This window comes from Puma concolor, chromosome C2 (genome assembly GCF_028749965.1).
Source record: "Puma concolor isolate L17-30 chromosome C2, mPumCon1.1.hap2, whole genome shotgun sequence".
NCBI classification, from domain to species: Eukaryota; Metazoa; Chordata; class Mammalia; order Carnivora; family Felidae; genus Puma; species Puma concolor.
In genome coordinates this window covers 146,660,695-146,683,939 of record NC_141675.1, presented here as the reverse complement: position 1 = coordinate 146,683,939, position 23,245 = coordinate 146,660,695, and the positions used below count along the sequence as shown (strand labels likewise).

The 23,245-nt window shown below is 45.3% G+C and overlaps 1 protein-coding gene and 1 long non-coding RNA gene across 12 annotated transcripts in view; one reads left to right on the top strand and one right to left on the bottom strand.

Moving 5' to 3' along the window:
- The window catches only part of TIAM1 (TIAM Rac1 associated GEF 1), a 394,514-nt gene that overhangs the window by 318,408 nt on the left and 52,861 nt on the right, over positions 1-23,245 (top strand). For all 10 annotated transcript variants that reach the window (XM_086675833.1, XM_086675832.1, XM_086675835.1 and 7 more), the window contains 3 exons: positions 7,019-7,100; positions 14,078-14,164; positions 19,695-19,919. In XM_086675833.1, coding sequence (XP_086531959.1) covers positions 7,019-7,100; positions 14,078-14,164; positions 19,695-19,919 — 394 coding nt within the window. The remainder of the gene's footprint in view (positions 1-7,018; positions 7,101-14,077; positions 14,165-19,694; positions 19,920-23,245) is intronic.
- LOC147577583 (uncharacterized) lies at positions 411-17,131 on the bottom strand. 2 transcript variants are annotated; one of them, XR_015240413.1, is made up of 4 exons: positions 16,775-17,131; positions 15,679-16,114; positions 15,462-15,563; positions 411-1,137 (listed from the first exon to the last, which is right to left on the bottom strand). It is a non-coding gene; the product is annotated as an uncharacterized LOC147577583 (long non-coding RNA). The 2 variants fall into 2 exon arrangements; XR_015240412.1 differs by lacking the exon at positions 411-1,137 and adding an exon at positions 7,093-15,137.

Sequence of the window (23,245 nt, the reverse complement as noted above, 5' to 3'; positions counted from 1 at the left end):
AATAAATGAACCTCATTCAGAGCTCGGAAGTTTGCGAAGATGGCCTTACTTATCACAACGTGTCTGTAGAGTAGAAATGCCACCTTTGTGTCTGCAAGGAGCGAGGCTGTGCGATCGTGAGAAATTGAAATCCAGAGCTGACCCTCAGGTAGAATTTTAGTTATTATTCCTAGCTTTCCTGGCAGCATGGTGACTCAAAGATCAGCTGGCTGTTGTCAGGAACAAAAGCACTAACTCTGGTTTTGAATGACTTCTACCTGGGTATTGAAACCGATGGGTCGAATCCTTCTGGGTGAAAATGCTGCCGTGTGATTCTATGTCCCAGTCTTTTGTAATTGTATTTATATAGGTGCCTGGGGACATTTAGGTATGTTTGGGTTTCATTATGAGACTTGGGTTCTAAACTAGAGATGGGTTTTATATCGGCCCCGTTGCTTACGAATTTTGTGATATTGGCAAAAGATGTGCTAATACAGTCGACCTTTGAACAGTGCGGGGCTTGGGGGTGTTAACCGCCTGCACAGTCAGAAATCCAAGTATAGCTTTTGACTCCCCCGACACTTAACTACTAATAGCCTACCACTGACTGGAAGTTCACTGATAACAGTAACAGTCAGTCAACACACAGTTGGCATGTTCCATGCATTAGGTACTGTACTCTTACAATCAGGTAAACTAGAGAGAAGAAAATGTTATTAAGAAAGTCCTGAGGAAGAGAAAATACATTTGCAGTAACTGTAAAAAACAAAACAAAACAAAACTCTGGAAAAGTGGACCCATGCAACTCAAACCCACGTTGCTCAAGGGTCAACTGGGCTTAATTTCTAGGATTTTGCAAAGATGAGAGATAGATACTAGTGCACATAATAGATGCTCAGTAAATGGTTGTCATGGAAATAACACAGTAACAAGCTCTTCTTTGTTAGCCGAGTGGTATAGTTTTCAGTTCCAGGAAAGAGACAATTTGGGAGCAAGGCGCCTCTATCTTAGAATTTGTTCTTCTCTCTCTGCACTTAGTCATTCCTCTGGGGGCCACCGAGCTGCTGGCTGTGGATATGTGAATGATAACAGGATGACTTCAGACATGGTTGCACCACAGAAAGCAGAATTGAAAACTTGAACCCGCATAGTCTCTTTCTGAAAAGGAGAAGCGTGATTTAAAATTTAATAGGGAATTTTGTTTTCAATCAACTTTTTGACGTTTACTTTATATGCAACAAAGCTCACCAATATCTTTTTAATGTTTATTATTTTTGAGAGAGAGGCAGAGAGCAAGCAGGGGAGGGTCAGAGAGAGAGGGAGACACAGAACCTGAAGCAGGCTCCAGGCTCCGAGCTGTCAGCACAGAGCCCGATGCAGGGCTCGAACTCACAGACCGCGAGATCGTGACCTGAGCTGAAGTTGGCCACTTAACTGACTGAGCCACCCAGGTGCCCCTAAAGCTCCCCAGCTTTTAAGCACACAATTCAGTGAGGTTTCACCATACCATCATGTTTCCACCACTGCAGTCCTACTTTAGAACGTTTCTATCATCCTAAAATGTTCCCTTGTGCCCCGTTAGGTGTTTCTAATAAATAGGAGGGGGAGGGTGTTTGTCGCACTTTTCCATGTGATGCAATCCATGAAAGAAGATCAAAATGATGAGTCTATTTTCAACCATCGCCTGAACAATTAAGCGTTAACAGGAGAGGGAGCTTTTAACAGAGAGAGTAGCTGATTTATTTTTTTTCCTCTGGCTGGCATGGGGCAGAGCCCTGACTTTGTTCTCTCTGAGCAGAGGAAAGAAAACCCTTTTCCTTACTTAAAAAAGGAAAGTGCGGGGCTGGTTAGACTGGGATAGCTCTTTGACCACCAGTATGTTTGCATCTTGATGGTTAAGACTTTCATATGTTGCCTCTAACTGACTTCCATGGCCCTCCTATTTCACACATAGTAGGGACTTAAGACATGTCTTTTGAAATTATATTGATGCGCTTATTATTTTCGAGTCTTGGCCATTGGGTAGCTCATCTGGTGTAGGAGACTGAGGCGCACCAAGCTTGGTCTGTTTGTATCTGCAATTGCAGATGTTCTCATCACAATTTTTTTTAAAGTGTCTAAAATGCAGAGAGAGCATGGCATCTTTCCTGCTCTTTGCAAAAGGGCTCCAGCTCAGAGGTCCCTGAGGAAGCGAATGCCATAGGCTCGTTCATTTTATCGTTCAGATTGCAAGTGAGTATTGCTTACTCACATCTCTGCTTTTACCAAGTTTCTTCACTTTTTTGTTCTTAAGAATACCTTGGGCAACTTGGCAAAGTTTCACGCTCCCTTCTCAGATTACTGTTTTCAGTTGCACGAAATAAAACACATAGGATCACCTATGGCATAATTATGTTGCAATAGTTATCCAAGATATTTTTAAAATTATAGATAATACGTGTGCTTATTTATTGGCTCCTTAAATAATAAGACCTAGCGGGAGATCCGATAGCTACTACTGTTTTGAAGTACTGACAGCAGCCTGAATGTGATTGGGAAACAACCATGATTTTTACTGGTGACAAGGTCATAGTCACTGCCAGTACTGTTGTATTCGTTGCCTACATTTATTTATGATTGAAGGAAATGCTAAGTTTCAGTTACAGGTTAGTGGATATAAAGATGGCATTTTTTTCCCCCACCATTGAAGTTCACAGACCCCTTGGATTCTACCCAGGGGTCCCTGGCTTCCAATCCCCCATATAGGCCATTAAACTTGTTCTAATGTCATTCCAAGGCAGGGGGCGTCTGAACACACAGCGCTCCTGGAGGCTTTTTGAGAGTTTGCAGATTTCAGGCTATTGACCCTTACTGAATAAGCATCAGACCATACACGGTCGATTAGTTTCTGTAGCCCACCTCCATTTTATTTTTGACAGACTAGCGAAACTCGCACACGTATGAAGCTGTTTCCTTGTAAGTAACTCATTCATAGATGGCTGTCCTGATATGTTTTATTCTCTGACACTTTTACCAGACATTCTTTAATAGTAAAGTCTGTAGTTATTAGGAAAAGTGTGTATTAGATTTGAAAGCTTTGAGGGGTCTAGGATGTATCTTTGGTGGGTTAGGGGATCCTCTTGCTTGTGAATGACCATGACTAGTCGGTCGTCTACTTATCTGCTCTGCTGGTTATGTTTTAATAGAAGTGGTACCTGTTTGGCCACTTTTTTTTGTATTTGGTTAATTGTTAGGCCCCATCGATGGATTGATAATGAATAGGGAGGCACTGGCTTTTCAAGACCCTTATTCAATGTGTTTTTCTTAAAGTGACAGGTGGGAATAAAGAGTTTGCAGAAACACTGGTCAATTGATTTATTTACTCATCCAGCAAATATTTATTTAGCATTTATGTGTGCCTGGCACCACTGTGCCTGTTCTGGGCACTGGGATACACAATCAAAAATCCCTACCCCTCGGGGCACCTGGCCGGCCTCAGCCCACAGGGCATGTGATTCGTCATCGCAGGGTCATGAGTTCAAGCCCCACATTGGACATATGCCTACTTAAAAGGAACGAAAATGAAAAAAATCTCTACTCCTTGTGGAACCCACACTCAAGTTTGTGGAGACATACAAAAATATGTAGATTTTTTGCATAACGACATGTAACTGTGCAGTATTTCAGAGGATGTGAAGAGCTTGGAAAGAAAAGGTTAGGTCAAGTGGAAAGAGAGATGGGGCATCCAAAAACAGAGTGTTCTGCCCCTTTAGCTGTGTTTGGGTTGATGTGTGAACAGAGCGAGGTGAGAGAGTGAGTCGTAGAGGTATTTTGGAGGAAAGTGTTCTAGGCTAAGGGAACAAAGCTGGGTGAGGCCCTGGCAGGGGGCGGATGGTGAGGGTGGAGGTTGTTTTCTTGTGTGTGAGGAGGGTCAGTGGCTGGAGAGGGGGTGAGGCTGCAAGAGAGGAGGGAGGAGGGGAGCAGGATGGGCCATGTAGGGCCTACATGAGAGGGGAAACCCCGGAGGAAGAAGGACACTGGTTGACTTCTATTTTAGTAGGCTCACTGTGGCTCTGTGTCCGTAGGACATGTGCCACATGGCCAATGGACCACAGGGCACAAGAGAAGTTGCTGAGAAAGAGCAGGGGGTTAGTGCGTTGTAATTGGGGCAGCGGGTGATGCTGGCTTGGACCAGGGCACCCAGCGGGGATGTGTGAGACATGATCCTGACTTCATGATAACTCGAATGCCTGGCAATCAAGTTTGTTCTTAAATCTGATGATCTTTTAATCTGCTCTTTGAGAAGAGGGAAAGGGACACCTGGCTGGCGCAGTTGGGTAAACATCAGACTTGATTTCAGTTCAGGTTGTGATCTCAGGGTTCATGGTTTGAGCCCCACTTCGGGCTCTGTGCTGACAGTGAGGAGCCTACTTGGGAATCTCTCTCCTTCTCTCTCTGTTCCTCCTCTGCGTGCTCTCTCTCTCTCTCTCTCTCTCAAAATAAATAAACATTAAAAAAAAAAGGGAAGGAAAATGTGACACATCATTGACTTAATAAAATAAAGGGAACGCGTGTGACGTTTTGCTGTTAAAGATATTTGTATAGGGGCGCCTGGGTGGCGCAGTCGGTTAAGCGTCCGACTTCAGCCAGGTCACGATCTCGCGGTCCGTGGGTTCGAGCCCCGCGTCAGGCTCTGGGCTGATGGCTCGGAGCCTGGAGCCTGTTTCCGATTCTGTGTCTCCCTCTCTCTCTGCCCCTCCCCCGTTCATGCTCTGTCTCTCTCTGTCCCAAAAATGAATAAACGTTGAAAAAAAAATTAAAAAAAAAAAAAAAAAAGATATTTGTATAACACCTATGAAATTTCAGCATTTGTAGTTTCAGATAGGGATTGTAGTTGCATTGAAAAAATATATTTTAAAGTGCATATCCTTCTTGAGATTTTATGTTTTTATTAGTGTTTTTTACCAAACACAATTTTAGTCTAACCACTCTGAGAACATACTGTGGCCAAGAGGGCTTATATCTAGATCACACTTAGGTATTGTCTGGGGCTGGTAAAAGACACAACAGCTTTCACACCGTTCCAAAGAAAAGTAAGAGGCAATATTATGAGAGAATGGGAAAGATTATTCACAAAGCTGTATTCCCCCTGGATCTGTGGCAACCATTAGGAACTTTCTGGAGATGATTGCAACAGTGATATACTGCCACCTAGGGTAAGAGTTTGACTCTTGAGGAAATTTGTAAAAAGTAAAACTGAGGCTCAAAGTAATTTGAAGGAAACACAGTGCATAGCATTTATTGCACATTCCATGGCGTCCTAAAATATTGCATAAAACTTTATTATATTTGGTATTTATAACTTTGGTAACTGCATTTTCTGAACTAAAGATCAGTTTCACAACTGATTTCTTCTGATTGCAGAATTTATTCGTATGAACATTTTTCTGAAGTATAAAAGGAAAAAAAAAACCCATGAAATGACACCCCTAACACATTGCATTTGGCGGAAGTTGCATTAAATTAGGATGTTCTAGAGGATCTGGGCTGTGTGGTCGTTGTTCCCAGGACTCTGCTCCCCTTTCTATTCTAGCAGCCTCTTTCCAAGGCTCCTTCTTCCACCTGTCAGCCTCCCTAAGAAAGTGAAGAGAAAGAAACTACCATTCTTTTCTACTTGCCTGAATTACGTTATTGCTGGGTGAATGACTGTGGGGTCAGAGATGCGAGCAAGTTTCAATAACCACCAAGACTTCTCTTTCGTACTAAAGCACAGCCTTCTGTTATTGACCTTGGCACCAGAGTTTTTCATTTCAAAATTGAATGACAGTTTTCCAGTTCCATATGAGCTTTGACACATTTATTTGTTTTGGAGTTTTTATCATAATCTTTGGAAATGGCCTTTGTCTTGCTTACCTAAGAAGTTGTGGTACCTCTCAGCGCCACCTGGAGGTGGTCTACCGGGCACTGCGGTATAGTGGAGAGAACTTGACCTCTGGAGCCAGCGAGACCTGGGTTCAAATCCCTGTTCTGCCCATTCTGGCTTTAAAACCTTTAGCAAAGTGCTTCCTCTCCAGACTTATTCCCTTGCTTGTTCAATGGAATGACACTTGTGTGGCACATGGACACCTGAGAAAACCTTCATAAGTTATTGTCCATGATGCTGATTGTTGTAGACATATGAAAGTGAATTAAATTAAATTGAAGTAAAGTTTCTGATATGTGAACTACAGCTTTCTGTTATCTTTCCCGCCCCTCCCCGTACCCCCCCCCCCCCCGCTTTATTGGGTTTCTAGAGAATTGATTAATTTATGTGCCTTAATTTTCTAGCTAACTTGGTATAATCCAGTGGCTAAAAGAGAATCTTCTCCATTTATATAAATTATTGTCTGTTTCAGTGCTATTCTTTGTCGGCACCTATTTGTGCTACTATGAATCTTTAGGGCAAAATGGCATGTGAACAGAAACTTATCCTATTTCTAGGAATCCCTTGTCAAGATCTTTTTTTTTTTTTTAATGTTTACTTATTATTTTTGAGAGAGAGAGAGAGAGAGAGTGAGTAGGGGAGGGGAAGAGAGAGGGGGTGGTAGACAGAGGATACAAAGCAGGCTTTGCACTGACAGCAGAGAGCCTGACGCGGGGCTCAAACTCACAAGCCGTGAGTTCATGACCTGAGCCGAGGTCAGACACTCAACTGCCTGAACCACCCAGGTTCCAACCAGGCGCCCCCTTGTCAAGATTTTTATAGCCTCTTTCTGATTTTAATGATTTCTTTCCCCAGTACTGGAGATTTTTGGTTACTTTAGCAATAGTTTTCAGGTCTGTGAGAGATCTAGAAGGGGAAGAGACATTATTTAGAAACTGGAACGGTAGCCAAGTTTGGGAGCGTGCATTTTAAATTTCTCTTTTGACTTTTACTGGGTTCGGTTCAGTAAAAAGGCTGTGATGTGATGAGAATTTACTTCCAAGTATCAATTGTGAAAAAATAGACTTACAAAATGATGTCTATTCCTAATAAGATATTTGTAATGCAATCCTAATCAGACTCTTTGTCATTTTTCAGCTGTACAAAGAAATTGAAATTTGTCCAAAAGTCACTCAGAACATCCAGATTGAGAAGTCAGATACAGCCAGTGATAATTATGGTATGTTTATTTTTCTCTGATCTTTGGTGTTTTTCAAGTTAAAGCAATTCTTGTGTAAACAGGCACTTACTTACAATTCAGTAAAACGTCTTTGGGGCCTATTTAAAACAGATAGCACATCTGGCTTCTGTGCTATATACACAGAGGCCAAACCGAGGGGGGGGGGGGGGAAGGGAAGAGATTTACTGTGGGTACCATGCAGACTTCAGCCTAAACTTCATAGCTTTAATCATTGGGGTTAAATTTCATACCTTTGGGTCACTGGGGTTCTGTCGTAAATAGGAAATGCGTGTATCAGGAATAGATTGTAGTATGATATACCCTAGTAATGAAGAAATGATCCCTTCACACCCCTCTTCCTCAAACATACTCATTATTCTCCCTTCCCCCACAAATAATGTAAAAAGAACTTATTTCGGTGTTGTGCTGGGGGTCCCCAAGACCACCCCTACGTTTGCTGATCCACTAAGAGGACGCATAGGACTCAGGAGATCGTCCTGGTCATGACTGTGAGTTATTACAGAGAAGCTATAATAACAGCATCAATAAAGGGAAAAGGCACATGGGGTGAGGTCTGAGGAAAGTGGGTGCAAGCTTCCAAGAGTCCTTCCCCAGTCATACGGGACGTCCTCGATTCCCCCAGCGACAAGCTGGGACAGTGCACGTGGGGTGTTGTCTAGCGGGGAAGTTTGTTGGAGACTCAGTGCCCAGTCATGTAGATGCACTCTACCTAGCATGTACCAAAGTTTCAGGCTCCCAGCAGGGGAAAGCTGGAGTTCGGCGTCAGCCGTATTGTTTGTACAAATTTTAGGCCCGGTGAGTCTCGTCAGGGTGTTGGGAACCCACCCAAAATTCAAGTTCCCGGATGGCCAGCCAGGGGCCAAACTTATAAGCAGGCCTTTGAAAGAATAACAGATCTGCCATGTTGATGGTTTTCTACACAGTTGTCTGCATTCTGGCATAGCCGAATATGTCGTCCCTTCATATGTCCCAGACTGCTTAGCATCACACTGTATGATTTGAATAGCAGTGGAGTTGGTGCTTGAGGAAACCACGAGGGGAAATCCAGACAGTGATATTAGTCAGGAGTGGCGAGGTTGGCCGAGGTGGCTCAGAACAGTGAAATGGGCTTCCTGAATTCACCGTGCATCCTTTGTGGCTTGACTCGACTCTATGTTACCCTCACTCTCGGGCACAGGCCTGCAGCGGCCGCCTGGGGCGTTGTCTGTCTCTTGGCGGAGGGGAAGAGAGAAGGCGCGGTGAGCCAGGTGCTGGTGACCTCACAGTTTATTGTCAAAGCCAGTCCCCTGGCCCCGCCTGCCCCCAAGGGGCGGGGGACTCTAGCCCTGCTATTTGTGGGAAGGAAGAGAACCAGAAAGCCTGATGCAGACACGTGGAGCTTACCGTCTTTGCTCATTTACGGTTTCTCTCTGAATTAAGTTAATTTGGCTTCTTAGCATTTGAGCATCTTCAGAACTTTCACTGACCAGCAGGATGGCAGAATCATTCTGCAGTCGCTCCCACAGGCCACTACTCTTCATCTCTGAACATTCCTTAGGGTATTTGGCCTAATGAAGAGAACCTCATTTTGGACCCTGGTCACTTGCATTGCACCTTCATGCTGTTTACTTCTTGACCTTGAAACTAAAGACATCATACACCCAGAGGATGTTTTTTGATGGCAGAGGATAAACATCTACAGAAGGCTTATTATGCATCGGAAGCGTGACCTTGGTAATTAAAGCAGTAGTTGGTGGCAGTGCTGTAACTTAAGTGTCTGGCTTCTCCAAAGTGAGATGCACCGTGACAGTTATTCTTTTCTCTTTAAGTAGCAAGAAGCAAGACAGGGCTGAATTTAAAGGTCTTGGAATGAAACTGTAAGATTGACGGGTGCTTGGACTCGGGAACTGGGCATAAAGCCACTATGCTTTTGAGGCGTGTGGGTGGCTCAGTTGGTTAAGCGTCCAACTTCGACTCAGGTCATGATCTTACGGTTCGTGGGTTCGAGCCCTGTGTCGGGCTTCAGACTGACAGCTCAGTGCCTGCAGCCTGCTGTGATTCTGTCTCCCTCTCCCTCTGCCCCTCCCCCATTCATGCTCTGTCTCTCTCTGTCGCAAAAATAAATAAAACATTAAAAAAAAATCTCTAAAAAAAAAGCTATACTTTTTATATGTTTTTATCGACTCAAGCGCTCACAGACCCCATTTACATTTCCACCCTGAAGGTATTTTAGCACCTCAGGCGTCACCCTGGAAAGTATCGTCAACAGTGCTTCTCAAAATATCTGAGGTAAAGAAGCAGGGTGTTTTGTTTTGTTTTAACAGTCTGTCGTGGACCGCCACTGCTTTTGTAAACTCTCAAAGCTCATGCTTGGAGGTGTGCCATTGTCTAACGGCTGGGCTCACAGTGCTTAATCTCAGTTTCTGTCTATGTTACTATCAGTCACCAATGGACTTCACTTTCTAGAGCCTGCTATGTGTGGCTAATAACCTCAGCATAACCATTTATTCTGAGCGCCCAGTTCATGCTGGTGGAAGGTGTTCCAACAGCGTATTGACGGAGAAGTTAAAGAGTCCCTCATCCTAAGAGACTTACTTGGTTGCCTCTGACCTCAGAACTATCAAGGATTCTCTTTTTTTTTTTTTAATTTCTGAGAGAGACAGAGCATAAGTGGGGGAGGGACAGAGAGAATCCGGAGCAGGCTCCATGATCCGAACTGTGAGCACAGACCCTGATGCGGGGCTTGAACTCAAGGACTGCAAGATCATGACCTGAGCTGAAGTCAGACGCTTAACCAACTTGGTGCCCCCAAGGATTCTTTTTTTTTTTTTAAGTTTATTTATTTATTTTGAGAGCAAGAGAGCACTTGAGCAGGGGAGGGGCAGAGAGAGAGGATCCCAAGCAGGCCCTGTGCTGCCAGCACAGAGCCCGATGCAGGGTTTGATCTCATGAACAGTGAGATTATGACCTGAGCCAAAATTGAGAGTCGGGGGCTTAACCAACTGAGCCACCCAGGTGTCCCCAGAACTACCAAGGATTCTAAATTCAGCTCAGCAGTATTTAACGTTAGCACCTACTCAAGTCTGGCTTCCTGCCGTACGTTGAGCTCAATATATATACAGTGCAGTATATATATAAGTTACTAGCATATGCCAACATACAAAAATCCAAACACAAACTACATGCTGTCTTCTATTTTAGAACACTTTAGGGAGGAAAATAGGGCTTAATAATCCAACTGACTGAACCAGTGGAAAGATTTGACACTTCCTTTTCTTTTCTTTTTTTTTTTTGTTTATTTATTTGAGAGAGAGAGAACGAGCAGGGGAGAGGCAGAGAGAGAGGGAGAGAATCCCAAACAGGCTCCACACCGTCAGTGCAGAGCCCAATGTGGAGCTCAAACCTGTGAGCCTCGAGATCATGATCTGAGCCATAAACAAGAGTCGGCCACTCAACTGACTGAGCCACCCAGGCGCCCCAAGATTTGGCCCTTCCTTAATCTCTCTTAGTCGCCCTTCCCTGCATCTCAACCTGAACTGATTGTTGAAATTAGTTCACAGAGTTATGACATAGACTAAGCATGACCCCCAGGCTGCCTTGAAGTAAAGGATGCATCGTTGCAGCAAGTGAACATTCCTTCTTCTACGGGGACTTCTGCTGTTGCATTTTTGGTCACATGTACCATTTCTATCAGAGGTGTCCACACTTGTCCTATTTTCTGAATTTCCCTGTATCCTGGAATCTGGTTTTGAGTACTCCCCTGCTGTTTCTGATGACGCCATGACTTTTCCTCGGTTATAGGTTTTAGTATGAGGGACCTTCTGGTTGCTCATCACAGGCGTTTGTCTTCTTGGTTTCTCTTCTTAGTTTTAATCACTTCCTTTCATTCTTGAGAGCATTATTGCCGCTCGTGGTGCCTCCTCCTGGTGGGTTAAGTTGGGTTTATTTTGAATAACTCCCTCTGCCTCCTGTTGGCAGTCATCTGGGGCTATGTTACGTTTATTGGCTGGGAATTAGATTGTTGCTATCCTATTTGAAAGGAAGAAAAAAACTGTGTTTTCCAGTGATCTCAAAATAATCCAACGGTAGGATATACAATATTTTCCTTACATGTGTTAATTTAGGAGATGGCTGTAATCCCCCTCCGCTGCGTGGGCACAGTACTGGCATCTCAAAATGGAGGCTGCTCCCTGAGACTCTGAGAGCCCGAGGTAGTGTGTGCTGTGTAGCTGAGTGTGGGGAGAGCTGCCTTTCTGAATGCTGGGAGGGGGTCCTGTTTGCCTGACCCCCCAACAGGTGTCTTCCAATATGAATTCCAGTGCAGAGCCGAAGTGCCGTTTCCCTTTGTGAATGTTGGCTTCCCTTGAATGAACTTCCAGAAAACTTACTGCAAAAGCTTTCTTCAGCAGTCCTGTCACAGAGATTTCCCACCAACTATAGGGGTCTGATCTCTTTCTCGGAGCCATGCTTGCCCAGCACCAATCTCATAGTCGCTTGTAGTCATTATTATTATCTTTTGATTATTTAAAAAAAAAAATAGACCAAGAAAAGAGGGAAGGGGGCAAAGGAATAGTTCAGCCATCTCCACTGATTTTGGCCTCATGTGGTTTGTATCAGGCTCTCAACTGTCACCTCTCCTGGCATCTTCTGATCTTGTCCCCTGGCACCTTGTCATTTGCCCACTTTTTTTTTTTTAATGTTTATTTATTTTGAGAGAGAGAAAGAGTTGGGGAGGGTCAGGGAGAGGGAGAGAAAGAGAGAATCCCAAGCAGGCTCCACGTTCAGCACAGAGCCCGACATGGGGCTTGATCTCACAGCCACAAGATCACAACCCGAACTGATCTCAAGAGTCAAACGCCCAACCAACTGAGCCACCCAGGTGCCCCTGCTCACTTGTTTTAATAGAAAAAGAAATGTGGTCTCAAAACTTGACAGAAACTCGGCATTTCAGAAAGGAAATGCCTATATTTTAATGAATTTGTATCCATTCTTTCTCTTGGCATTGCCCCTGATTCTGCATCTACTCTAACAGATAAGGGAAATTCTCTACTGAAATGCAAATAGATAAACCTGTGTTAGGGCTAATATCACTTAATTGGCTCATGTATAAAATTATTTTTACTTGAGTGAGTCTTCTTCTTTTTTTTTTTTTTTTTTTTTTTTACTTTAAAGTTTATTTTGAGAGACAGAGAGGGCACGAGCAGGGTAGGGACAGAGAGAGAGGGGGGGAGAGAGAGAGAGTCCCAAGCAGGCTCCTCACTGTCCGTATAGATCCGAACGTGGGGATCGAATTCACGAATCATGACCTGAGCCGAAATCAAGAGTCAGACGCTTAACCAACTGAGCCACCCAGGGGCCCCGATTTGAGTGGGTCTTCTTGAAACATAATCTGAACGTTACAAGTTGCTGTAAGAATGGAATTCAAAGTACGAGTCAAATAAAGACCAGAAAGTCCTCAGGGTATGGCCTGTGTTTCCCCATCTGAGGGAGTTATGATACTGTAGTGGGCGAAGACAGTTGGTAGTTTTGCCTAAGTGTGGGTATCTATTTCCTGATCCTGTGAACTAAACAGAAAAACCCATGTTCTTTATGACATGGCCTGAAAAGTCTTGATGACTCCCTGGGTCTCAGTCCTGTAATTTATTATTCAGTCTTGTTGTTATTTGCTTATTTGCTCTTCAAAAGCACTGTGATTTTTTTTCTGCCTTCACCCTTAAGGTAAGTACCTATATTAGGGGATTATTCTTCTCCCAGACCTGAAATTATGTCATATCTTCACAACTGCATTAATTCTGATTGCTCTTTTAGGGGTGTTTGCCACAGTCTCTTATTTGAGGGAAAGGAGATAACAGATCAGAAAAGACTTTTAAGTAATCTCGGGGTGTCTGGTGGCTCAGTTTGTTAAGCCTCCCGACTCTTGAGTTCAGCTCAGGTCATGATCTCACAGTTCGTGAGATCGAGCCCCGTGTCGGGCTCTCCACCGAGCCTTCTTGGGATTCTCTCTCTCTGTCTCTCTCTTTCTCTCTCTTTCTCTTTCTCTCTCCCCTCCCCTGTTGCACTGTCTCACCCTCTCTCAAAATAAATCAATTTACATTAAAAAGATAATAAAAATCTCTGTACCCAGCTTGGGGCTGGAACTCATGACCTTGAGATCAAGAGTTGGATGCTCCACTGACTGAGCCAGCCAGTCACCCTGATCAGAAAAGAGTTGTAATGAGACTGTCTAGAAACTGAGGTGCCCAGGGCTTGTGGCCACGGAATTAGAAGCCCCTCAGATCCCCAAACCACCTGGAAACTCAGGGTCTGGTTCTGCGTTTTTTCCCGAAGGATGTAGCAAGCCCAAGATTGATTAGCTAATGGGCTTTGGGCTCTGGAAGGCTGGACAAGTATAAGATAATCTTATGATCACACTCTAGTAGAATGTGCAATCAATGAATTTGAGTATAAAATAAGATTTGTAAAGTAAGTCACTACTTAATCCCCATATGCAGAGATTTATTAAATTAAACTCGGTGTCCATATAGCAATACATACGGCTGGACACATACCATATAGTTGTTCAGGTGTAACATATCTTAGGACAAGGATTGCCTGCAAAAAGCCGAAGGACCCAGTTGAGATATATGCTAATCATCCCGTTTGCACTGTGGAGGGGACAATGGAAAAAATAAAACTGTGGCATTTGCTAGCCAGCAAGGTAAAACAAAATAATTTTCTTCCATTTGGGTTGATAGGTAGGTGGTGTGAGGAGAGATGTACCTGGTAATGTTAATTTTTGCAAGTAGTGGCTTTTTTAGAGTGATCTAAAAATACATTTTTTTTTTGTGCTTTGTAAAATAATACGAACAAGGAAAAAACAATCGCTCCAAACTGTAACCAAAAACATTGAACATACTTAGTTCACAGCAGATATTTTGTGTTGTTTGGCAAACATTCGGAAGGTGTGAGCTCTACCATTCTGTCTTTGTGTTTTCTAGGCTTTTCCCTTTCCTCTGTGGAAGAAGATGGCGTTCGAAGGCTCTATGTGAATAGTGTAAAGGAAACTGGCTTAGCTTCCAAGAAAGGTAAGTGACTGAGTACCGTAACTGTCTGTCTCTCTTGAAATCCCTTGGGAGTTTCTCTGGTTGGTGGATGAGAAAGACACCCCCAAAGGGTTCACCGGTAAAGATTATTTGAACGTTGTCTCCTTGAAAACCCTCCCAGGGAATATGCATATTGTTCTATAAACGCAAGTGTTTAAGAAATGCCACATTTTGGATCTTAAATCTGATTCTGCGCCCATTTCCTTGGGGCTGGTGGGAAATTCCATTCTAATCTGACATGATCATCTTTCGATGGTATGGAGGTCCTAGGGGTTTTCCTGAAGCAGCATTTGGGAACAGCCCTCTGTGCTCCGGTGGCCAGAGCTGATGCTGGCTCTCCCCTGAACCTGCAAAGCTCCTTCAGAGTGGCTGTGGTCCTGCTCCCGCTCATGAAGGGACCTTTGCAGAAGTTGAGAACCTAGGGTTTCAGAATCCAGTCTTCTTGCCCCACGGAGAGAGCTCTGTTCTGCCACACCACGCCTGTGGCCCTCCCAGGGCTCACTGCGGTCTGGGCTACTTGCGAAACCCCAACTCTCTTTCCTCTTTCTACTCAGAGAGAATCTTTTCAGCCTAGATTTTTTTGCTTCCTGTGATGGTTTCCTAGGGCTGCAGTAACAAATTATCACAAACTGAGTGATTAAAAACAGCAGAAATTTATGTTTTTACGGTTCAGGAGGCCAGACGGTCAGAATCCGAGTATGGGCGGGGTTGTTTCCTTCTGGCGCCTCTGACGGAAGAATCTGTCCCATGCCTCCCCCTTGCTTCCAGTGGCTGCTGGCAGTCCTTGGCAGTCCTTGGCTTGTGATTGCGTCCCTCTAATCTCTCTGTCTTTCATCACATGGCCTTCTTTCCTATGTGTCTCTGCATCTTTACATGGCCTTCTTATAAGAATACCGGTCATTGGATGTAGAGCCCATCCTAATCCAGTGTGATTTCATCTTTAACGTAATTACATCTGCAAAGACCCCATTCATTTTTTTTTTTTTTAAGCTTATTTACTTATTTTGGGAGACAGAGACAGTGGTGGAAGTGTAGAGAGATGGGGGCGGGGAGAGAGAGAGAATCCCCAGCAGGCTCCACACAGCGCAGAGCCCGACGTGGGGCTCAAACTCACAAACCGTCTGATCATGACCTGAGCCGAAATCGAGTCAGACGCTTAACTGACTGAGCCACCCAGGCACCCCAAAGACCCTAGTTCCAACTAAGGTCACATTCTGATACTCTGGATGGACATGAGTTTGGGGGGTGGGGGGTGCACTTTTCAGCCTACCATACTTACCGTAAACAAATCAGGCTGCTAGATAGGGCTCAAAACCCACTTTCCTTTCATTCTCCTTGCTGTGGAACTTTTCGTTTCATCCAGGCAGCAGCCATATCATACCTGTCGAATAAAAGACCAAAACGTCTGGGTCAGTTGCACTTAGACGTAATGCCTTGCATCTGTCTGCTCTAGCAGACAAGAATGGAGGAGACAAGAAAATGGTGGAGTGGCCTACCTTGCCAACTCCTTCCATGTCTTGGTACAGCTCAGTTCTGGGTGTTCACGACCTTCGAGCTACCCACCCAGGTTACTTCCCCCTGTGCCGTAAGCCTCGGAGAAGGGCAGCCTGCACACTTGGCTGTGCACAGAAATGGCTGAAGTGTGACAAATGGGGAATAAAGTCAAAGTCATGTATTCACCGCCATCACAGAGGAGGATTTTCCTTCCATACTTTTCAAGGCCAAAGGCAGCCTGGAGGCGAGTCTCCACATTCACTAAGCTGTATCTCAGCTGGGAGCAGATGTGGCAGGGTTTGTTCTCCCACAAACCCAAAGTCTGATTGTTATCTCTTGCAGCACGATGAGTGTGCCCGTTGGCGTGGTATGGGGGTGGGGAAGTACGCTGCCTCAGTTTCAGTCACATCCTGTTTGAGTTCTTTGAATCCAGGAGCCCTGGTTTTAGATAAAAACAAATGGTTGTCTGTTCCAACCCACTTGCCTTGTATAGCACTGTCCTCTATAGATTTAAGAGTGATGTCCCTTTGTCCACTGGGGCCACAGACACACCCATGTAGAGGGCAGTGGCAAGCAAGAGACTTGGGTTGGGGCACCTGGGTGGCTCAGTTGGTTGAGCATCTGACTTTAGCGCAGTGGTGATTTCGTGGTTTGTGAGGTCGAGCCCCACGTCGGACTGGCCCCTGCTGGCAGCCCAGAGCCCGTTTTGGGTCCTCTGTCCCCACAGCCTCTACCCCTCGCCTGCTCACGCTCTCTCACAAAAATAAATAAGCATTAGAAAAGAGAGAGAGATTTGGGTTTTTTAATGTTAATTCTAGCCTCTCTGTGCAGATGTCTGGATAATGGAGAGCTCACTATAGACCGTAAGGCCTCTTCTTGGAGATCTCTAATCACAAAACATTCTCCTTCTTCAGCTTCCATTTACCATTTTACCTTATTCTTCTCTATAGACAGCCTTGGATGTCCATCATGTTATAACTAAGTCTCTTATTTATTTTTGTTAACCACCTGGGGCTTTTGGCCTATAATGAACTAATGGTGAATCCCCCTTTAATATCTGCCTACCCGTCCCCTGGATCTCGCGTTGGCTATACTTACGGAATTGACTCTTTGAACCAAAACCATGACACTTAATCTCTGTTCAACTTGGGTGTGCTCATTCTGGCCCATCATTCTTCTCTTGGGGTCATCTGAGGCTGGGAGCTGGCATCTTGTTTGCTGTCCTCCCGAGTGTTTCTCTGATGGCTCCACAGGACAGAGCCCGGTTGAGAAAACCGTGTGCTTCTTTCTCCAGGGCAGAGTATCTTCTAGATACTTCACAGCTTTTGCCACGGTCAATTATGGGGATTGCTTCTAAGCAGGCTGTGGTTTTCTGTTAGAAAGAAAACCTTTTCCTTTTTCTTCTGCTACATACTGATGAGAGCTCATGTCTAGTGAATACCTTCAACGTGCCAAATGCTGTGCTAAGAGTTTTACATGGGTTACTTCACTTAGTCTCAGCGCACGGTCACTTTTACGTATGAGGAAACGGGGGCTGGGAGAGATTCAGTAACATGCCCGCGGTCACAGAGCTGTTACGCGGTCACACTGTGACAGCAGGACCCCAGTGAGGCACTTCATTGCTCACTACTGCTGGGCTGTCTACACTCACGTATTAATACTGAGAATAACTCACTCAGGCAACTGCCTGTGGTCATTGTCTAGGTCTGCCATGACAAATGACCACAAGCTGGGTGGTTTAAAACAACAGGAATGTGTCCTCTCACAGTTCTGGAGGCCAGAATTCTTAAATGAAGGTGTCAGCAGCTCCCTCTGAAGTCTCTAGGAAAGAATTCTTCTTTGTCCCCTCCAGCCTCTGACAGTTCTAGGTGTTCCTTGACCCCCAGCAGTATCTATCACCGCCCTGTTCACGTCTATCTTTTTTCTGTGCCTCTCTTCAGAGGACATTTATCAGTGGGTTTTTGACCCACCAGACAATCCTGCATGGTGTCATCTCAAGATCATTTATTTAATTATAACTGCAAAGATCCTGTTTCCAAATAAGGCCCCACTCACAGGTTCTGGGACATGGACATATTTTGGGGGGGGGGGGTCACTGTTCAACCCACTATACACTTTTGCTACACCAGTCATGGTAAACCTGGAACTTCTTTAAAAAACAAAACAACGGGGCGCCTGGGTGGCTCAGTCAGTTGGGCCTCCGACTTCGGCTCAGGTCACGATCTCACGGTCCGTGAGTTCGAGCCCCGCGTCGGGCTCTGGGCTGATGGCTCAGAGCCTGGAGCCTGCTTCAGATTCTGTGTCTCCCTCTCTCTCTGCCCCTTGCCTGTTCGTGCTCTGTCTCTCTCTGTCCCAAAAATAAATAAACGTTAAAAAAAAAATTTTTAAAAACAAAACAAAACAAAACTCCTAGATGTTTAAGTCCTGTCTTCTGTTTCTCCTTATATTACCTCCTCTAATGTCTAACCGAAAGGGTTGTCTCCGAGAGAAGACTTAAAAAGCACCAACCAAACAAACTACGTTCCACATGGGGGAATTTTGTGTTTTCATTTCAAATGCTGTGATGCCAAAATCTGTCACCTAAAACTGGAGTGCTTAGCTTCCCAGAATTCCACCTCTGAGTAGAGAAAAACATTTGTCTTCCGTTGCCTCCCCACTCCAAGCGTTTCCTGGAGTGTTTTATGGTAGAAGGTTGATGTCAAGTGTTTTGGAAGCCCGAGTACAGATAGCCAAGGGCTGTGACTCGGTGAAGCCGGGAAGTACGAACTTCTCTGTGGAAACACTTTCCCTCAGACTCAGAGGTGGGATCTGTGGATACCTGAGGAGCTGAGTGGCGTCTCACATCTGCAGTTTATTCATTTACCTTTGCCCTCACTCACTTCCCTTTCCAAGTTTGTTCTTCCACATGAGTCTTTAGAGTGAGAGTTGGACTCTTGTCTTCTTCGTAGCTGAAACAATATTTCCTTTCATGTTCTGCTCTAACCTCTCCCTTTCTCAAACTGCTGGAATGTTCTTTTAATACCAGGTTGAAACGCCGCAGGGTCCGTCACAACCTCTTGTTCTTTTGGGTTGGGCTAGTTCCCTTGGGTCCCAGACTTTGGCAACTCCCCCAGCATGCTTTGCAAAAGCAGCAGAACCTTTGGGGACCTTCCAAAAGATACTCACCCCGAAGCCGTGATATAGTTACAGAAAAGGCGGGAGGGGGGGTGTGGAGGGCAAAAAATGATCACATGTGGTTCTCTAGATTGTGTTTGAATTTGGAATAAGTTGATTTTCTATAGTCGTAGCCAGAAGAAGCTCACTGCACTTTGGTTCCATAGCAGTGAGCAAAGAGATGTTAGCTGGCCGTGCCACATGTGTGCACTGTCGCACGAGTGTGTACAAAACATATTGATTATAGCAATCAGAGCATTTGTTTTCTTGTTTTTTTAAATTTTTTTAATGTTTATTTATTTTTGAGAAAGAGAGAGACAGAGCACAAGTAGGGGAGGGTCAGAGAGAGAGGGAGACACAGAATCCAAAGCAGGCTCCAGGCTCTGAGCTGTCAGCAGAGAGCCCGACACGGGGCTCGAACCCACGAACCGCGAGATCATGCTCTGAGTTGAAGTCAGATGCTTAACCAACTGAGCCGCCCCAGCTACCCAGAGCATTTCTACCATTTCCCCTCAAAACTGAGGATGATAGCCGGAATTAGCATTTGTGAGGAGAAGGTGCCCAGAGCAGGTGGATTCGGGAAGGAGAAAATGTGTTTAGTTGGTGTGTGTGCAGGACAGACAGGCACGCTTGTCACGACCGAGTCCGGAGCCTTTGAGACCAGGGCCCGCATGATCACCTGGTGATCACTGTTGAGGACCAGAGCCTGTTTGCGCTGGTGCCCGGGGCCGTGGGGCCCATGACAGGTGACTCCACGTGCCCTTTACAGCAGGGTTTCTACGCTGTTGTGATCTGACTCGATGCTGCGGCCGCCACTGCTTTTATGTGCGTGTGAAATGAAACATTTTCCGTCTCGCGTTGGCAGGCCTGAAAGCCGGAGATGAGATTCTCGAGATCAATAGCCGGGCTGCAGGCACCCTGAACTCCTCTGTGCTCAAAGATTTCCTCACGCAGCCGTCTCTGGGCCTCCTGGTGAGGACCTACCCCGAGCTGGTCGGGGGTGTGGAGCTGCTGGACTGCCCGCCCCACCGAGCGGACGGCCCCGCGGATCTCAACGACAGCCCCCTGGCCTTCCTCAGCAGCAACCCAGGTATGGCTGTGCCGTGTGCCGGACCCGCATCTGAGCCCAGGTCAGCCGGGACCTGCTGGGGGTGTGTGTGTGTGTGTGTGTGTGTGTGTGTGTGTGTGTGTTCCAGTGGCCTAGGGCCAGCAGGCCTAAGATGTACGAGTGAAATGAACTGGTTACGGAGTGTGTGCTTCCTGTTAATTTCCAGGGGTCGGGGGACTTGTGTTCTTGCGGAGTAACCGTTTGTCCACTAATCAACCTGTCACACATGCAGCTGCTGCTGCTGTGTATCATTTTGGAGAAAGTCGAATGGGTAGAGGCCCCCGTGTCTCGGCTGTGGGTGGAGATGACAGAGATTCACCAAGGCTCCGGGTCCCCCCTCTGCCTTCCACGCCACCATCCCCCAAACCGTCGAGCCCGTGCTTTCCCTTCTGTGTGGGAGAGGGTACGGGCTGCCCCGCGTGGAAATACGCCCAGAGCTCTCATTTGGTCAGCTTCTCTTGGGCTCACCCGGTCTCCAGTCGGAGCAGGAGTCCACAGGTGCAACCGTGCCCTGCCTTACCCGCTGCGCTTCCTGCCCTCAGCCTTTCTCCCTATCCCTTTGTAACCTTGTGCTTACCCTAAAAGAAGCAACTTGGGGGCACCCGGGTGGCTCAGTCAGTTAAGTATCTGACTTTGGCTCAGCTCATGATCTCATGGTTTGTGAGTTTGGGCCTCGCATCAGGCTCTGCACTGACAGTGTGGAGCCTGCTTGGGATTCTCTCTCTCTCCCTCTCTCTCTCTGCCCTCCCTCCCCCCAGCCCCTGCCTCAAAATTAAGAAATAAACTTAAAAAAAAAAAAAAAAAAGAAGGAACTTGTATGCTATCTGCCCCTTGAAGCCTCCCTGCTCCGGGTCCCTAGGACCGTGCAAAGACCTCTTTCACGTGGGCCCTAGTTGTACAATACTGTTCTTACTGGTTTGTCTCTCTGTCCTGAGTTTGTTCCTGGGACTGGGCTTACACCTGCTTCACTTTGCTCCACGCACCCCGTTCTTGTTGAGTGAGGGTCCGTGAATGAGCCCACCAGTCAATAGCATGTTGCTGTCACTTCTTTCTCCATGACCTGGTTCTAGCAGTGGGGTTGATTTAGTAAGTTGGGGTCTTTGGATTTATTTTCTTTTCAAAACTTGAATTAAAAAAAAAAGTCTTTGATTTCAAACTCTGGGTATAGGTACTTTGAATATTCTTTGCCCTGCCATTGATTTTTTTTTTTTCAGTTTATTTACTTATTTTGAGAGAGAGAGAAGGAGAGAGAGAGAATCCCAAGCAAGTTCTACAGTCAGTGCAGAGCCCAATGTCATGGACCACGAGATCATGACCTGAGCCCAAGTCAGACACTGATTGAGCCACCCAGGCACCCTCCTGTCACTGTGTTTCAAATTCCCTTCTGAAGTTTGGCTTGATGAGAATAGATCCCCAGCAGAGCCCTTGTGAGAGCACATTCTTTTGTTCAGTGGCTGTTGCAGGAATTTGACAAGTTGAGGCTTCAGAAAATTGATCACACTTACTGCTGTTGACTTCCTTGACTCATTATGTCATTGCAGTACCCGCACCCCAATCAGATTTTTAGAAAATGTTTCCAGGGAGCTGTGTACCCCTATGGGGAATGGAGACCACGAAGGCTATTCTTTTGTGTGACCACAAGATGGCAGGATTGATCCCATAAAACTCAGTTCACAGAGACTGATGTTTCTATCTGTAATATGACTCTGAATGAGGCTTGTTGTGTTAGGTTAGGTTGGGTTATTTAAAGGATTTTTATAAGATCTGGATGTACGTACTATGTACATACAGTGTATTTCAACTTTCTTTGAATTTTTTTTTTCCATCTGAGCCCTTCCTGTGGGCTATGGATATAAAGCAGGGGTTGGCAAACTACAACCCACAAGCCAAATGCAACCCATGGCCTGTTTTTACAAGTAAAGTTTTTTTGGAACTGTTTAAACAAACTGTTTAAATAAAGGTTGATTGTCCCTATTTTTGGGTGTTTCTTCTTTAAAAAATTGTGTGTGTGTGTGTGTGTGTGTGTGTGTGTATGTGTGTGTACGTTTTGCAAATTTTTATTAAAATTGTTTTAATTAAAATGTATTTGCATGCGTGTATTTATTTTAGAAATATTGAGTATATTCTGTATATATAGTAGCTGTCCCATCTTTTATATGATGGAGTTTTAAACCTAACTGACCTCTACATAGTACACATTACCTCCTTCAGGCCAGTCACCTTTGAAGGCTGAGTGCTTAATCCACCAAATCTACCAGTGTTTAAAACACATTAAAATTTCCATTTTGGAATCATTCTTAGAAGATGTATCCATTCCTTTGCTTCTTTTCCAGTTAAATGATACTATTTTGCGATGATCAAAATCCTTCAGAACACAGTCCTCTGGGTCAAATTGAGGTCATTAAAACTGGTTCAAGCATAAAGCAAAAAGGTAGTCATCGTGTTAGTTTTCTTCAGCATTAACACGTTCCAGAAGAATTCTCAAATGCCCTGGGCAGTGGCGGTCCAATTGGAGCAGCTGAAGCCTCTTTGCCTTCTTTCTGGTCGCTAGCAGCTCCTGGTCCCCATTTTACCATGAAAAATACAAGAGGCAAGGAAACAGGATAAAATGATCTGAAAGACTGCTCCGTAATGAGGCAGAGATAAAGCAGCATCCACTGATGGCTGCAGTTAAAATAGTAAAGAAAACAACTAGACAATTTGTACAATGGGGAGGCTGGACTATCGCCTTAGTCTAAATTTAGAAGGAGCTAAAAATAAGAAGCATCCTGAGTGCAGGTTTGAGGTGTGATGCAGGGACCGTCTTAACGGTGGTCACAGTGGATGTTTGGCCACCTTGACGGAGGGTCAGGCAGTGTCTCAGGGACCCTGGGGTCCACGTGGAGCCCTGGACGGTGCCCAAGTAGGCAGGCGTGGCCCGATCTTGCCCTCAGAACCCTGAACTGAAATATGGGACTAACTTTCAGCACTGGATTATTTCTGAACCCCTTTGTTGCATAAGTTTGTTTCCTCTCTGAAAGCCCCACACCCTAGTGAGATTGAATGGGCTCTGGGACCACGTGTCTTGGGACTAAGTCCTGGTTCTGTGTTTATTAGCTTTCTGTCTTTGAACAGGTTATGCTTAATCTCTCTGTGCCTCAGTGTCCTTGTGCACAAAATGGGGATGATACCACAGTATTGTCTCACTAAGTTGTTGTGAGGGTTAATTGAGTTATAAAAGTGAAGTGTTTTGGGGTGCTTGGGTGGCTCAGTTGGTTAAGCATCCAGCTTCGGCTCAGGTCATGATCTCGTGGTTCATGAGTTCAAGC